The sequence below is a fragment of the Mesocricetus auratus genome, unplaced genomic scaffold, assembly GCF_017639785.1.
Source record: "Mesocricetus auratus isolate SY011 unplaced genomic scaffold, BCM_Maur_2.0 Super-Scaffold_100009, whole genome shotgun sequence".
NCBI lineage: Eukaryota > Metazoa > Chordata > Mammalia > Rodentia > Cricetidae > Mesocricetus > Mesocricetus auratus.
In genome coordinates, this window is record NW_024429193.1 from 41,192,126 (window position 1) to 41,209,541 (window position 17,416).

General features: G+C 43.3%; 1 protein-coding gene and 1 long non-coding RNA gene across 4 annotated transcripts in view; one reads left to right on the forward strand and one right to left on the reverse strand.

The window, feature by feature from the left end:
* Positions 1-316: 316 nt before the first annotated feature.
* On the reverse strand, positions 317-6,932 carry LOC121142241. Its single transcript, XR_005879225.1, has 3 exons — positions 6,671-6,932; positions 5,727-5,768; positions 317-456 (listed from the first exon to the last, which is right to left on the reverse strand). It is a non-coding gene; the product is annotated as an uncharacterized LOC121142241 (long non-coding RNA).
* Positions 6,933-9,509: 2,577 nt separating this feature from the next.
* The window catches only part of Cdc14a (cell division cycle 14A), a 156,570-nt gene continuing 148,663 nt past the window's right edge, over positions 9,510-17,416 (forward strand). For 2 of the 3 annotated variants that reach the window (XM_005077105.4, XM_005077104.4), the window contains exons 1-2: positions 15,282-15,410; positions 16,192-16,282. In XM_005077105.4, coding sequence (XP_005077162.1) covers positions 15,362-15,410; positions 16,192-16,282 — 140 coding nt within the window. In that variant the 5' untranslated portion in view covers positions 15,282-15,361. Of the gene's footprint in view, positions 9,597-15,281; positions 15,411-16,191; positions 16,283-17,416 lie in introns of those variants that run through there. The other variant, XM_040751985.1, reaches the window with a different exon arrangement.

Here is a 17,416-nt window from a genome sequence, read left to right on the forward strand (position 1 = left end):
ACAAATTCTGAAGTTCTTATTCTATGTATTCTTTCTTGAAGAGAATTACTTGAAAGACATATATACAATGTGTACTATGACTGCTGTGATCTAGCAAAATAGTTTCATCTTCATGATGTGGTAAGGTAGGCACTCTTGTTCCCACCTTATGGACCAGGAAGACACAGACAAGAGGTCATCCCCTTACCTGAGTTCCCACTACGAGGTGGAGGGACAAGCACTCAGCTGCAGACTGCCTCCAGAGGCCGTGTTCTCACCTCGCTATTTTCTGCAATGTAGATTGTGCCTCTAGAGCATCTCAAACTTGATCCGTCCCTCTCACCTTTCCCGAGCATCCGTTCTGTGTACCCAAGTGCTTCTTATGCGTCTCCACCTCGCTGTCCACCAAATGCTTCAAATTCCACACGACACAAATGGCGACTGGAGTCCCGGTTCCCCCAAGAACACTCTATGGCTCTGTTTTAGAAAATGAAATCACCATTCATGGAATAAAGGCTCACAGTTCTAGGCGTTATCCTCGGCTCATCATTTCCCTCAACTTCCATCTACATCTGTCTTGCAAATTCGTCTGTCCTCTTATAAATGTCTTTAATTTGCCCTTACTGCCATCGCCTAGGGGTGATGTAGTTTGTGCTTAAATCACGTCCACCATAGAGATTCAAACATTTGGACACTGATGAGTTGGTGAAGTGCTCCCGCCTCCTTTTTTTTGTTTTGTTTTGTTTTGTTTTTTTTGTTTGTTTGTTTGTTTGTTTGTTTTACAAGACAGGGTTTCTCTGTATTGTTTCGGAGGCCTCCTTTGTTTTCTAAGTCACGATTTCACTATGTAGCCCAGGCTGATTTTAGTTCATAACCCTCCCTCCTCTGCTCCCTGGTAGCTGGAATTTCAGGGATGTGCCACCATACCCACTACAAAGGTCTATTTGTAAAAGGAAAAACTGAGTCTATAAGGGGTTGGGGCAAATTCAACATAATGAAAAGAGGAAGTGCTGATGACTTTGGCCAAGTAACCAAGTGAGGTTTCCGGTGTCTGGTAGCAGAGTGGTGTTTATAACGTCTGAGACTCAGCATCTGCTTGTGCTACCCTGTAGTCAAATGTTATACAGAAATGGAGCCTTGCAAGGGGATAGCCCTTCATTCTGGGTCATACTGTAATGTTTTTTGTATACCCACTGATGTCGTAATTTTTCAAATAACACTACAAGAAGAGAGGGAGATGCTCCGTGATGAAGACCTTGCGCTGCTCTTGAAGAGGACCAAGCCCGGTTCTCAGCATCCCTGTCTAGCGTCTTACAACATCTATAATTCAACTCCAAGGGACCTGGTGCCACTGCCTTCTACGGACACTGGCACTACAGTGTACATACCCACACACAGATACACATAACTAAACATAAAATAGACCTTAAAAAACTCAAAGATTTACATAAAAAGCTAAGAAGAAACTCTAAAGAAATGTAAAAAGGTAAAATATTATATAACTACCTGTCCCAAACAGCTATTTTTATGGCCTGATGAAGATGAAATGTGAGATTTTATTTTTACAATTGTAAATTAAATCTGCAATTATATTCATAAATGACATGTTCATAAAGTTTATTCAAATGTTTAATTTTAAATCAAGTTTTAGAGTAGTTCCAGAGGTAAAATATAGGGTGATGTTCGAGTTTTTCTAAAACAAAGACATTAACTGAGTGTGTTGGAACTCACCTGTAATCCCAGTATTCAGGAAACTGAGGCTAGAGGGTTGATAAAATTCCTGACTAACTTGGGCTAAAGAGTGAGACTGTGTCTCATAAAGTAACAGCAAAAGCAAAATCGGAGTTATTGCTAATTCTAAATTTTTATTTCTAGTGCTGGGGATAGGAATCAAGGATTTGTGCATGCTATAGACAAGTGCTCTACCAGGAGCTATAACCACAGCCATAGAAAGTTTTAAGTCGCAAAGCAACAGATGTTAAAACAGCAGATAATAGGCAAATCATCTATAGTCCAACTGTTCTAAAACTATCACTTTAGTATATCATCTTTTAGTCATCATTTAAAGCATGTCTATTTCTTACATGATGATATTTAATATTTTTAAAATTAAACTTAAAAAATATTTATTTTTATTCTATGTTTATTTGTTTGCCTGCATGTATGTTAGTGTATCACATATGTGAAGTGACCTCAGAGGCCAGAAAAGGATGTCAGATCCCCTGGAACTAGAGTTACAGTCAGTTGCGAGCCACCATATATGAACGCAAGAGCTGGGTACTGGATCCTGGTCCTCTGCAAGAAGAATCAGTGCTCGCAACTTTTGAGTCATGTCTGTAGCCTCTTAAAATTACATTATATCATCTATCTATCTATCTATCTATCTATCTATCTATCTATCTATCTACCTATCTATCATCATCATCAATAGTGTGTGTCTGTCTAGTGTGTGTGTGTGTGTATGTCTAAGTGAGTGTGTGTGGATACATACTATGTGACAAACATGGCGGTCAGGAGGTCAGAGGGCAATCTTGCTCCTGACTACAGATACAATGGGATCAGATGCCTCACACTTTAGCCCTCATTTCTTTCTGGTGTGATGGGATTTGGACTCTGGCATTAAGTTACTGAGTTAACTTAGCCCTTCCCTAGCAATTTACCCTCTTCCTGGCTGGGCTTGTCTGTCTCTGTGCCTCCTCCTCCTCCAGATCCTCCAGTTCCTTCTTTAGGTTGCTTTTGTCAGGTTGTCACAGGAATGAGAGAAATCATGAACGTGTACATTATGCAACTTTTCACAATGGAAGTGCCCCCAAAGTTGAAATGTAAGCCTTTATTTGGCCTTGTCACCAGCAAGCTCTTTTTCTAAATCTATTTGTTAGTGGATTGTCCATACCGAGTAACAAGAAGCAAGTGTCTATTCTAGTTTTTACTTGGAACTCAGAGCTCCCAATAGAATTTCTTCTGTAACTGAGAGTTATTTCATCACTCACCAAAAAGGTTGTTGATAAAAAGAGGAAGAAGGTGGCCATGGCCTAGTACTTAATCATGTAAGTTTAAGGACCCAAATTTAATCCACAGAGCCCACATAAAAAATGGACAAGGGAGTGCATGACTGTAATTCCAGCACTACTAAAGGGAGATGGGTAGTAGAGACAGAATCTCCAGAAGCTTGAGGGTCACCTAGTTTGGATATGCAACAGGAAAATGTCAAAGAAACCCTGTCTTCACAGGGAGGCAAGTGAGACTAGCACCTGAGGTTGTTCACCGACTTTTACATATGTGCTTTGGCATAATGTGTGCCCATGTGCCTACCCACACACACACACACACACACACACACACACACACAGAGAGAGAGAGAGAGAGAGAAAGAGACAGACAGACAGACAGACAGACAGAGACACAGAGAGAGGCAGACAGACTGAAAGATAGAGAGAAACAGGGATGGACAGACAGAGAGGGAGAGGAGGAGGGAAATACATGCTAAACATCAGCTGATTACTATAAATCTAGACTTTATGCTACAATACCTAGTTGTTTATATTCATGCCTTTCCCAGGGTTCTTATTTGCAACTTAGAATCTTTTTTTACTGTTTTATGGATAGGGCACCAGCAATTGTCATCTGGTTATATGGTTTCCAGTCTTTAGATGCTTTCTGTGACTACCATTGCTGGAAGAATCTTTTAAGAGGTGCATTAGACCATTTGCAATCTGGTTCGTGTTTCCAGCCTCACCTGTGATTCCCTGGCCCAACTACAGGAAGCTTTGTCCTGGCCATGCATCCCAGCCTGTTCCATAGTTGGGGGAAGAGTGAATGGCACAAGGCAGTTGAGGCAGGTAGATGCCTGGGGAAACTTCATAGCATTCTGGAGGGAAAAACTGATTTCAATTAAAATCCACTTGGTCTACATTTGAAGGGTACAACAGGGAAAGATTCCAGCTGGACCAGTCTTTGGGTCCTAAAGATACAAACACCAGACTAAGTTTTACAGTTTTTGCTATGCTGAGATCTAGGGAAAGATGTGATGTTGCCCTGGAGACTGACATTAAAGGACCCAAGATGCATTCTGAAGGCAGAATAGGCAAGTCACATGAAGTAACTGACTGTAGGGAATACAGGAAAGATGATTCTTAGTTTGGAATTGTCCTGAGCAACTAGATGAATAAAGTATGCCCAGACCTGGAGAATTCTGGAGGATGAAGCCGGTAGAGGCAGGATAAGCATTGGCCTGCAGCAGATCAAGTGTTAGGAGAGGACTTGATCTGGAGTCTTGTCAGACCTTCTGGGTGTATACAGCACTGCAGTAGACAGTTGGGAATATTTACTACAATGACAACTCCCAGAGGACTGCAGACACAGGACAGTGGAAAAGTGCTTGCCTTTTTACGTGGACATGATTTGGGTTCAAAGCACAGCAAGACAAAAACAAAAAACAAAACAAAACAAAAGATGCTTCAGGATCTATAAAGACACCTGGGGCAAGCTTAGTAGGCACACTATCAACACTACCACGAACTGCTTCATTAAACAAAGACATAGGAAGTATGTCTGCAACTGCTGAATGCCTTTCTCCTCTCAGGCAGAGATGGGGGGAGAGGATGGAATACAGAGCACATGCTATACAGTACAGTGTTTCCCCCAGACAAAGCCTAGGGAGTTGAGTATGCATGTTTCCTATGTTAAGCCACTGTTTCTTTAAGTTGTTTAAAAATAGATCTATTTTTTTTTTGTTTTTATTTACGTGTAGGGTGGGGACGTGAATATGAGGGCCAGCATCCACAGAGGCCAGAGGTGTTGGCTCTTCCTTCAGTTGGAGTTACAGTTGTGGGTTGCTAGATGTAGGAGCTAGGAACTGAACTCTGGTCCTCTGCAAGAACATTATGCACTCTTAATGGCTGGGCCATCTCTAGCTCTCAGAAGTTTCTTTCTAAAAGGGTTATTTATTTATTTATTTAGAGACAGACTCTCTGGCCATTCTGGCCAGTTTTCAGAAATTAATTTCTCACACATTCCATATTTTTGTTAGTGAAATATTTTAATGAAGAGTAATTCTATAGATTCCATTTTTAAATGTTTGCTTTTTACTAAAAAAGGTCAGCATTTGGAAGAAACATATCCTATCATGATGGGAGATGCCATTCTATAAATCTGTCTCTTATTGGTTGTTGAATAAAGCACTGTTGGCCATTAGGGAAGCAAGATAGGTGGGACTAGGAGTCGAGGAGGATTCTGGGAAAGAGAAACACAGGGAGAGACAATGTAGCCAGCCAGAGAAGTAAGATGTCCGGACCCTTTTCTCCGGTAAGAGAAATACTTAGATGAACAATTATGGGTTAGCCAGTAAGAAACAAGCAAACAGCCAACAGCTTCATAATTAATATAGCCTCCTGTGTGTAATTTGGGGACTGCTTTGGCAGAGCCCAAGCAGCTGGCAGAGGAAAACTACACGTTACATTATTATATCTACATAGATGCCAGGCGAGGTAGTGCACAACTTTAATTCCAGCACTTGAAAGGCAGAGGCAGGCAGATCTCTGTGAGTTCAAGATCAGCCAGGTCTACAGAATGAGTTCCAGCCAGTGAGCCAGTGATAAGTAGAGAAACCCTGTCTCAAAAAAAGAGAGAAAAAAAGGAAGGAAGGAGGAAGGACAGAAGGAGAAAGGAAGCAAGGAAGGAAAAAGAAGCACAAGGAAAGAAAATGAAAGCTCAGGAATTGGAGACCACTTTTCTTGGTAGACATTTACCTATGTCCTGTGAAAACTGGTAAAGTACTCTTGTCTTGATGGCTAGAGGCAAGAAAAAAAAAAAGAAAGATTCTTTACAATGGCCCTTGGTCCGTATTCCTGCTATAACTGCTTCCTTGATGATTATTCATTGACCTTCAATCCATTTACTAGTATGACTGCTGTGCAGATCTTGTGGCAGGCTTAGATTCCTACCGATGACAGTTTTCTCACCTCATATAGTCTACAGTGTGCTCATTGCCCTCTGGAGAAAGTCTGAATGTTTTCTAAAGATTTTAAGAAATCTGTGTGTGTCTGCGTGTGGGTATGAGCATGTGAGTACAGGGGCCTGTGGAGGCCAGAGGAGAGAGTTGGATCCCTGGGGTTGAAGTTTCAGGTGGTTGTGAGCCACCAAAGTGGGTGCTGGGAACAGGACTTGGGTCCTCTGCAAGAGCAGTGCATGTTCTTGACCATCGAGTTATGTCTCTAGCCCCAAGTCGGAAGTGTTTTTGTTGTTTAGATTTGTGTGTGTGTGTGTGTGTGTGTGTGTGTGTGTGTGTGTGTGTGTGTGTGTGTGTGTGTATGGGCTACAAGTACTGTTGGAATCCACAAGCATTGGATTCCTCTGGAGTTGGAGTTACAGGTAGTTCTGAGCCTCCCAAAGAGAGTGCTGTAAACTGAGCTCCTGTCCTCTTTACAAGCGGCAGAGAATAGTGTTCACTCTCAACCACTAAGCCTTTTCTCCAGGTGCAGGTCTGAAATTTTAACCCAACCTATCAAAGTCCTCCTTCCTCACCTACTTTTTATTGTGTTGGCACCCAGTGAGTCTGAGCAGATGCTGAACCGGACTTTTTATCGCCTCCCAGCCTAAGTGCGCATTATTCCCTCAGCTCTGGACTCTCTCCTCGCTCTTCCTTCCCATCCCCCACACTAACCTGTGCACCCAGCAACTTTGTTACATATACCTGTCTAACTCCTGCTTTGCATCTTGGTCTCTTGTGGCGATTCTGTGGGAACTCTTGCTTCACTCTTCGGTATTGCTTCTTCTCACCAAAGTTCCCCACTGCTTCGTCCTTACGCGACCTTATCCCATCTCCTGATATGGAGTCTGATTGCCTGACCATAGCCTTTCCCAGGATGTAAATTCTTTAAGAACAGTAGCTCAGATTTCTTCTCCAGTGCATTCTTAGCACCTAGAACAGTGCCAGACAATAGAACGTAGTAAATATTTGCTGGTTGAATGCAAAGATACAAAAGTGCACTGATGTTGGCCTAAATAAAATAGAAAAAAAGTTTACCTAAAATATGTGCAATGCTTTAGAGTAAGTAGAAAATGTTTTGCTTGTATGTACATTATGTTATTCAAAACACTGTTATTAGCAACTATGAGTAACAGTTTATAATTTGAAGACTAAACTTGCATGGGAAAGCTTGGTCAATGACAAAGCAGTTACTAGAAATCTGTCCAGTATAATAATAATAATAATAATAATAATAATTTTTGTTAAAGAAGTAGAAACTAAAGGTCTCCAGTTAGTTTATTGGAAATACCATTTCTCTTGGCATTTCTGCCTGGGATTAGGGTGCCAGAAAACGCAGCATTACAATGTGCAAGGAAATGGAGGGAGACAACATTTATATGCCAGGCTTCTGGAACAGAATGATTGAAAGAGAGTGAGTCAGATCAGGGAAATTTAAAAGTACTGAGGATGCTTGAATAGGGCCCTTAGCCTGGTTCACATTGTAGAAAAAGATTCTATGGTCAGAGACAGTAAGAAATGAAAGATACTGTAACCTCAGGCCCCTACGGTTTTATTATCTACAGATGATAAAAAGAACTCTGTAAGTGTGTGTGTTTCACGTATGGTCTTAGTCTGGAGTAAACAAAATAACACTATCTGCACCCAAATATATGTAATCATAGGAAGCTTGTGGAAATTAGATTTTACAAGTAGGTTTCTATTTCTAGGTCTTTTTTAACAGTGTTAGCTACTGTTTGTATGTTATAGCAATACAATATACAATGTGACATCTCATTTAGTTCTGTTATTAGGATGAATTAGAGATTATTATACAGCCCTGTTTAGTAGCAGAGAATATTGTGTACAAAACAATGCATACACAGGGCATTCAGATATGCCTTAAACCTAGCATTTTCCCACTATTTTACATACCTTGATGTCTTCTATAAATTTATTTCTTCATATTAAATTACTCATTTAAAATTAATTTTTCAAATGTTTGTTGAGTAGCCGCTTTGAGTCCATTTCCTACTCTTTAAAATTGCAATAATAACCATATTGATTTCATAGGCAGGTGGCATGGGACCTTAACTTTTTTGTTTTTTTCTTGAAACTGGGTCTCAGGTAGTCCAAACTGGCCTTGAATTCGCTATGCAGCTGAAGATGACCTTGAACTTTTGAGCCTCTTGACTCTCCCCCTCCAAGTGCCAGAACTGCAGACATCTGCAAGTGTGCCTTTCTTTTGTTTCCTTGATTATTATTATTTTCCCAGTAGAAATATGTTAAGTATAGTAGAGATGGGTTAAATATTCATTTGGAAATGAACTTCAAATTATAGCATCCCTAGTGATGTCCTCCAGCATGGTGAAGATGGCAGGGTGGTCAGAGTTGGGTGAGAAATTATTTGGGGGATATTATATTAGATATTTAAGAAACACATTTATTTATTCATTTTAATTAATTTATTTAAAGTAGCCCAGGGTAGCATGGAATTCACTATGTAACCTAGGTTGGTTTTGAACTCTACCAAATCCTAGAGTCTTAGACTGGTGCTGGGCTTATAGGCACAATCCACTACATCTGGCTTCACTTTTACGTTTCTTCTGTAATCAGAGTGTGAATAAGTAATTATAGGTAGATACATTCTATAAAATGCAAAAATGCATTGTTGTTAGCTTACTTGAGAATGTGAACTAGCCAACAGTTAGAACACTACTAAATGTAGTCACCTGACCATGAAGCTTTCTCTTACGTTCTAAAATGGCGCCATTTTTTATTGGTTGCTTTAGGCAAGGATGAGATGACCACTATTAAGACTAATGTTCATTAAACTAGTTTTTCATTTTAAAAGAACAGTTATTTATTTACTTGTTATTTGTGTGTGTGTGTGTGTTTGTTTGTGTGTGCATGCACACCAGTACCATGGCATTTATGTGACGTTCAGAGGACAAGCCATTCTCTCCCTCCACTTTGTGGGTCCTGGGAATCCAAATCATGTCATCTGGTTTGACAGTATCATTTGATTTCTGTTCTTTGAAGCAGTGTCTCATGTAGCCATGGTTGGCTTTGAACTCCTGCCCCTGTGTCTACAGGTGTGAACCACCATGCCTGGATTCCCCCTTAATCATAAAAGTCAGATACAGGAAATTTAATCAGTGTTGCTACACTGGGAATGAAAATGTAGGGGGTTCCATGGTCCTCAACTTCACCTTGTGGGTTCTGAAAGAGTTATAGGTTTAGTAGAGGGAGAATTGGGACAGAGAGTGTTTGAAGGTGTGTACATGTGTGCATGGGTGTGCTTGTGAAGCATCGTTCATTAAGTGTGTTGTCCCGACCATTACCCTGGCTCCCGTTCTGTAAGGTGGTTTGAAGAGGTCTGTATGACTCAAGAGGAGTCACACTACATAGTACTTTATCCACGAAATCTATCACAGAAGCCCTTAGCATTGCTCTGTCAGCCTCCATCCTCTTCCCAGACGTGGTTTCTGTTAAATCCTTTGGTCTTTATACATTGTATCTGAAAATGGAACTAACCCACCTTCCACATTCCTTAAGGTTGCTTGACTCCAGTTTGGAATTCTTAAGCAGGCATCATTATGACACAGAACATGGCTGAGCAACACCAAGATCTTAAGCTCTTTGTGGGCAGGTATTTTTTTTAAGATTTAATTTTTAATTATATATGTGTATTTGTGTGTGTATGTCTGCACATGGGTAGACACATTCTATAAAACTCAAGAAATGAATTTTCACTGGCTTACTTGAGAATGTGAACTAGCCAATAGTTACAACTAGTAGATGTAGTCACCTGACCACGAAACTTCCTTTTACTGTTATCATTTTTTATTGGTTTGCATTAGTTAAGGATGCGAATGTTCCCTCAGAGACCAGATGAGGGCGTCAGATCCTCTGGACCTGGAGTTAAAGTTAAATTAAAGGCTGTGGACCACCTGATGTGGGTACTAGAAACCAACCTTGGGTCTTCTGGAAAAGAGTGATTTCTCTTAACCACTGAGCCACCTCTCCAGTCATGGGCAGGTATTTTAGGAGCCATATTACTTATACATTTTTGCATTCCAGTTCTAGCATAGCAACATTTTTGTATATGTATTTTCTTTTTGTTTACGTAGTTATCTTTTGAGGTACTCGGGATTGAACTTGAGGCCCTCAGAATGCTAGGCAAGTGCTCAGCCTTGCTTATGTATTTTGCTAAAAGCTGCTTCCAAGTTGGTTTTCATATCATACAGGGGATTATCAAACTATTTAATCAATTTAAGTTATACCAAATTTGAATTCCTGAGGCCTTGTTTCATACATAATCTAAAAGTAATTTATAAGAAGCAGTCATTACCTACTGTTTTCTTTTACTTCCTAGATACTATCACTGCTGACAGCACAAGCATGTTCTAGTGAAATATTCTATCATAGTAATTAGAAAACAGAACACATAGATTTCATAGCTGTCAAGCCTTTGACTGTCCTGAGTTCATTTTTCCTTAACTTCTTCCAATGAAAAGGTATTTTGATTTTTATTTTACAGCTAAATGATACAGCTTGTTTTTTTTTTAATGACTTTCATTGTTTTTGTTCCCATCAGAGTCATTACTTTTTCAAAAAGTGTGTCCTTCCCACCTTCAGGCATCATAAGTAGTCCCACCAGTTTGGTACTGGCCTGTATCTGGGACACAGTTCAGAAAAAGTGGTCAAGTTAATGAAGAGATTGGATTAGAAAGGAAGGAGGGGGCTTGATGCATGGAATGGAAGAAAGAGTTGAGGAATATGAGGAATTTATCTGTAGAGTTCTAAGAGGCAGTCAAAGAGCTACTTGGCATTTTTGAAGAGCTGTTGCTTGTGTAAGGGTGACTAGGAAGTTTTGGTATAGCCTTGAGGGGAACACTTGGACAGTAGGTGGTTGGCATAATTTGAAGTTTTGCTCAAACAGCATATTTTCTGGCTCAGCATGCACACTGTGTGGAATGCAGGATAGCCTAAGCAGAATACTAGCTAGAGGTGCAGTGTTAGACTTCAATATTTTGTTCACACTCTCCTCTTCCTGTCTCTACATGCTAAATCCACACACGTATCACCTTCCTTTTCTACATGAAGTGACATGGTAAGTCTCTCACTATTGACTATGAAAGACTATGGTAATCTGTCGTTCTTTCCTGTTGTCTGCAATGAAAGTTGAGTGATGGGAAGTAACTTTCTAGTGCTACCTTTGCCATGTAAAAGCATGCCTTTATTGTGAAACTATGGCAGGAGGCGCTTTGACCCATGATAACTGAGACAACAATGTGTTTTGTGATCTCATTAGAATCTTGGTGTGTATGTGTGCGGTGTGCACACTGGTGTACATTTTTCTTGCTGACTTTTTTCATAGCATGATTTAAAGAGGTCCTTTTTACTGACGGTTTCCTTTAAAGCCATATTGTAGCACAAATTCTAATTGGTCTTAATAATAAAAACTCAGAGTCAGATATTGGAGAGGGGGGAGAGAACTGAATGCTCAGAGAAGCAAAGCAGTCAGCCACTGGCTCTTGCCTCTACCTCAGACCGAATGCGCAATCCTGTCTTTGGACTGCCTCCTCAGACTGCCTCCTCAGACTCACTGCCTAGACTGACTACTTCAGACTAACTGCTGCTCAGACTGCACCCTCAGACTGCCTGCCTGAAGGCTGGTCTGAGCTCCTGTCTCCTCCCACCTTAAATTCCTCTCTCTGCCCAGTAGTAAACCTTTCTGTTTCCACCTCCTTAGTGCTGGGATTAAAGGTGTGTAACTTCAAGTGCTGGGATCACCTTTGTGTGAGCTGTTTCTCATTTAGACTGGATCAATTTTGTGTAGCCCAGGGTGGCCTTGAACTAACTGTCTCTGTCTCCCCAGCGCTGTGATCAAAGGTGTATACTACCACTGCCTAGCCTCTATGGTTGACTAGTGTGGTTGCTGGGATTAAAGGTGTGTGCCACTACTGTCTGGCCTCTATGACTAACTAGTGTGACTAGCTTTTATTCTGACCTTCAGGCAAGTTTTATTTGTTAGATATTACACAAAATATCACCATACTACATACTGCACACAGCATAGTATTAAAGAATTTTATGATGTATAGTAAATATGCTAAGGAAAGAATTTTTCGTTTTAATTTTTGCTTGAGACAGGGTCTTATCTCACACTGTAATCCAGGCTGACCTCCAAAGCATGTCTTAGATTTTCATATGCTGGGAGTAGGATTTATTATTGTGTGTGTGTGTCTATGTGAGTATATGTCACATGTGTATGGCTGCTGTTTTGTCCAGAAGAGTGTTGACTGCCCTGGGGTTATAGTGACTCTCCTGACATGGGGAACTGGAACTGAATTTGGGTCCTCTGGAAGATCAGGAAGCACTCTTAACTACTGTGTCATCTCTTCAGCCCTCATTTTCACTTATTTTAAAGGCTGTTAGGTCACAACTCATTCCTCGTTATCAAAATCTCTAAGGAGAAATATAGGAAAGGCAATGTAAAATCATTTTTAGGAAACAACAGGAGGGTATCCAATTAAATCTGGCCCCTCTGAAAGTGATTTGTGGATTTCCTGAGATTATTTATGAAATTAACAGTTCTGTGATGGTTAGATGTTGTGATGCAGGCCTGTATTCCTGGCAGGAGGACCAGGAGTTCATTGTCATCCTTGTTTACATATGGAGTTCCAGGGCAGCCTGGGGTTATATGAGACCTATCTCAAAAAAGCCAAAGGATAGCCAGCTGGGAGTGGGGGTGCACGCCTTTAATCCCAGCATCTGGGAGTCGGAGGCAGGTGGATATCTGTGAGTGTGAGTCCAGCCTGGTCTACAAAGTGAGTTCCAGTACAGCCAGGGCTCTGTTACACAGAGATACCCAGTTTCAGAGGTGAACAAACAAAACAAACAAAAACAAGCAAGGGCCTGTGAGATGACTTGGTGAGTAAACATGTTTGTCACCAAGCCTGAGGACCTGAGTTCCAGCCCTACATGGTAGGAGGAAATGGCTATGGCCATTATAAATAAATGCAAGTCACCACATTTGGCTCCAACTTTTATTTTTACTGTGCTTTTGAAAATATAATATTCAGATGAAAAATTTATAAGAATTTTAAACAAGCAGCTTTAGAAATGGGTTCAGAGTTGGGTTAGCTTTCCAGACAAAGGGTGAAGCCTATTGAGATTTATATACTTTGTTTTTCCATGTCTTTTCTTTTCTGGTTTTTCGAGACAGGGTTTCTCTGTATTGTTTTGGAGGCTGTCCTAGAACTGGATCTGGAGACCAGGGTGGCCTTGAACTAGAGATCCCCCTGCCTCTGCGTCCCGAGTGTTGGATTAAAGGCGTGTGCCACTATCGCCCGGCAAATTTTCAGGACTTTTGACAGTTTTGAAATATTTTCCTTTTTCTTCTACTTTCCCTATTCCTCATAGGTATAATGAGTCTTTTGGGCCTTGTTCTTAATGATTCCTCTGACTTTCCATGTGTGAGGATTTGGGCTTAACTTTTGGATGTAAGGATAGGGCGTGTTTTTAACTATCTCACCAATGATGTGTATTGTTAGAATTACTGAGATGCGTTGAACAACTTTTCTGCATTTTAAATTAGTATCCACCAAAAAAAAAATTAGTATCCACCTGTGTCTTTAGCTTTTTGGAAAGCAGCAAAGCAGGCTAATGGCCTAAGAACCATGCAAGAATTGATGTCTCCCTGGCCACAGTGTTCCAAGAGACTTTGGTTGTCTCTTCGCTCGAGCGCCCCCTCTCTCCCTAGAGGGCAACAAGCAACGGAGAACCCAAAGCTTACACAGATGGGTTTCAAGGAGAAACCACTCAGGGCGCATGCTCTGGTGACAGTAACTCAGTAGCGCCATTTTCGTAAGGGAAGGACTGACCACTAATTGCGTCCCTAGGGCGCACAGCACTAAAGTTGTTCAAACTAGATCCCGAACGTTGCAGAACAAGTCCGGGGCCTCCTGGAAAGGAACCTTTGTACTGTTTGCAGCGCTCTAGCTAAGACTAAAGAGATTATCTTGTTTACTCCTTTTGCGCGTAAGTGGTCCTTTCCTCTTCTCAACTTCGCCCAGGATAGCCTACAGCCCGAGACTGGAGCCTTAGACTTCTGTGTTGATTTTGCGCTCACATCTGTGGCCAGAATGACAGGACTTGGAGAACCGGAAGGGAATTTTTTTTTTCCCTTGAGAACAAAGCCCAAGTGAAAGCAGAGTCTAGTACGTGGAGGACATCAGTCCACGTATCCCTGAGCTAGGAAGTAGCGCTTCTCTTGAAATTTACTTGTAAAGACACACAGATCCCGCCGGGTGGTGGAAAGAGGAGGTCTGAGGGTTTTCAGTGTGTGTGTGTGTGTTTGTGTGTGTTTACGCGCTCGCTCACACACAAGAGTTTAGAAGAAACTGAGTGTGTGGAGCGGGAGAAAAAGAGCTTGAGAGGGACAAGAAAAATCTGGCGAGGAAGGAGACTTAACGAATGCAGAAAGGGTAGTGGAGACAGAACATCCTTGCTTGGCAGGCTGCAGCACCTTCCTCGGAGGCATCCACTCCTCTCTATCCATCTTTTTCATTCATAAGTTTCTGGCCCCGCCTGACATCCCCCACCCCCACCCCGGCTGAGGGCCAAGTTTCCTGTGTAGCAATTGGTGAAAGGCAACAAAGCCTTAGCAACTGGCTCCTAGTGACCCGCGGGGCGCCTGGTAACTGGGGCCCCGAGGCCGGCGAGGAGAAAGGAGCCGAGCTATCCCTTTAAGGGATGGCCGCGGAGCCTTGAAAGTGGAGGGGGACAAGGGAGGGCGGGGAGGCAGGTCTGGGGGCGGACCCAAGAGGAGGAGAAGGACGAGAGGGAGGAAGAGTTGCTGCTGAAAGGAGGTGGCGAAGGAGGAGTCAGAGCAGCTGCTGCCAGCCCCGCGGGCACCACCGGAGTCCTGCCCGCTGCCGCACAAGTGGCCACGGGCGCGATCCGGGCCAAACGTCTCGTCCTCCATGATCACTTTGGGAGCCGGGGGAAGACTTTGCCCGGCCGTGCGAGCTCGTGTGTGTTGCCCAGGCTTGGCGGAGACGGTACAGCGGCAGCAGCTCGAGCAGCAGGAGCTGCAGCTGGAGCAGCAGCAGCAGCAGCCGCCGCCGCCGCCGCCGCTGCCGCCACAGAGTCAGGATCGAAGCGGCTACAGCGTTGGGCGTGTGCGTCCCGCGCCCAGCGGGCTCGGTTCCCCACGGAATGTCCCCGGGGCGCCCCGCGCGCTGATCCTGCAGCCGCCTCCGCCTTGGGCGCCCGCCTCCTCCCTCAGGCGGGCTCGGTGATCCGGACCGAGAGCCTCCCGGCTCTTGGGCAGTGGGGAAGCCCCCGGGGGCGGGTGACCTCAGCTGGCCACGACCCAGCCCTCCCCCCGTGCGGATCTCGCTTAAGATGGCAGCGGAGTCAGGGGAACTAATCGGGGCTTGCGAGTTCATGAAAGGTGAGGAGCAGCTGCCCCGCATCCTCCGGCCCTTCCACGCCACTCCCCTCCCCAACTCTTCACGGCTCTCCCCTTTGTCCCAGCCTCTGCCCCGGGTTTCTCCTCGGCCCGGTGTCCCGCAGCCACTGCTGCCTTGCACTTGGGCCCCTTCTCGCCACTCAGCTCCCGGAGGACCCCCTGCTTCCGGCTTCTTTCTCGCGTCCTCGTTCCCTCTGCAGCTTCCTCGTACCCGGAGCGTGCGTGCTTCTCTGCCTGGGATCCTCCTCCAAACCTCTCTTGGGGGATCCTACTCGGTTTAATCATCCGTCTGCTAATCCTCTACCCCTCGGTTGCTGGCCTGTGCTTTCAGGACACCCCCCTCCCGCAACCACACCCCCCTGTCTTTCTTTCCTTCCTTCCTCTTGAAGTCTGCTAAGCTGCAGGGGAAGAAGCTCGCCTCTCCCGGTTCCACAGCCTTTGAGGTCTGGAGGTTTTCGAACCAAACTTGTGTCTCCAGTTTTGCGGTTACCCACAGCTCCTGTCTGCACCCGCCAGCACGCAACCAGGGGGTTGAGGGAACGCAGAGGATGTTCTGCCCCCTGCTGGGTCCTTGTCTAGCCTCTTGGCAAGTTTTGCTTTTGGGGGCTCCGTGGCTTTTTGCAAGACCATGTTTCCACAAGAATCCCACGTGTTAAAGGGTCGTTAAATGATGTCTAGCAACTAATCCTTCATGTATGATCTGCACTCTCAGCTTCACTTCCCTGCTTCTCATGTTTTCTTGCCTTTTAAACTTGTCTTTCAGATCGATTATATTTTGCTACTTTAAGGAATAGACCAAAAAGCACAGTAAATACCCACTATTTCTCCATCGACGAGGAGCTGGTCTATGAAAAGTAAGTTTCCCTTTTTTTTTTAATACACCCCTGTGAACCCTTTAGCTTGTTGGTTCTTTGATAAGTGGGTTTATTCACTTTCCCCCAAGAGTTCAAGAGGCATTGCTAGCTTTTTAAGGTCCATGGGCTTGGGGAGCCGTGCACCCAAAGTTTACAGTTTGGCCTGTCAACGTTGCAGTCCTTTTAGAATTTCATGGATGTTGATTCTTGCTACCCCCACTGCAGTTGTGGAACCCTCGCCCTCCCCAGAGTGGGAACAGGCACTCTGTCAGCACCAGACCTGTAATTGGCTTGTGAATCAGTCACTAGGTATTTGTGGAGCACCCACAGGTACAGGGCAGTGTGGGGACTACAGGTGCTTACGTTTCGCACTTCACAAAGCTTCTGTTGTATGGAAGGATGTTTTTGTTTGAACAGTCTGTTTTCAGAAAGTGGAACACGGGACTGCAGGGAGCGGTGTCCAAGTTGCATCTATGAGGAAGACTTGCGGTGTGATTATTTTAGTTAGGTGCCCCTAACTAGATGGTATTATTATTTTTTCTGCCTTTGAGTAGTAGAGGACTGCCTAAATGACAATAAATTTTGTTGTTGTTGTTGTTATTTTGCTCCTCCGGATTAAGATCTGAGAGGGAAAAATCAGAACCAGGAACTGAGTTCTGTGAAAGCCCATGGGTGTAAAGGAAAAGACTTGGAATATTTTAAGCACAGTAACACATTAATGGAGAGACACATTTCCACTGAATGGAAGCAGAGAGTAAGGAGGAGAAAGGCAGGATTGATTTATATCCTTTTACTAGTCTCATATACGCTAATTTAGATATTTAATTTTACTTTGTTGCCATCATAATCCAGCGGGCAGTAAAATGACAATAGTTAAATGAACCATAAAGAGCTTTCTAGGGTTGGTTCTGATAAAAAGAAGATTGGCATTTCTGCTTCAGGATTTAAGGGTGCCATTAGATCTTGAAGAGGGAATATTCTGGACCTTCAAAAAAAAAACCTGTCTTCTCTGACTGAAAATAATCCTTAATTGTTACTTCCTGGGGGGTCTTGGGGCTGACTTCTTCAGGACATTTCTTTAGTTCTGGGAGGAGGATGCTTCTTGAATGGCTGAAGTACCAGTGGGAATGAAAG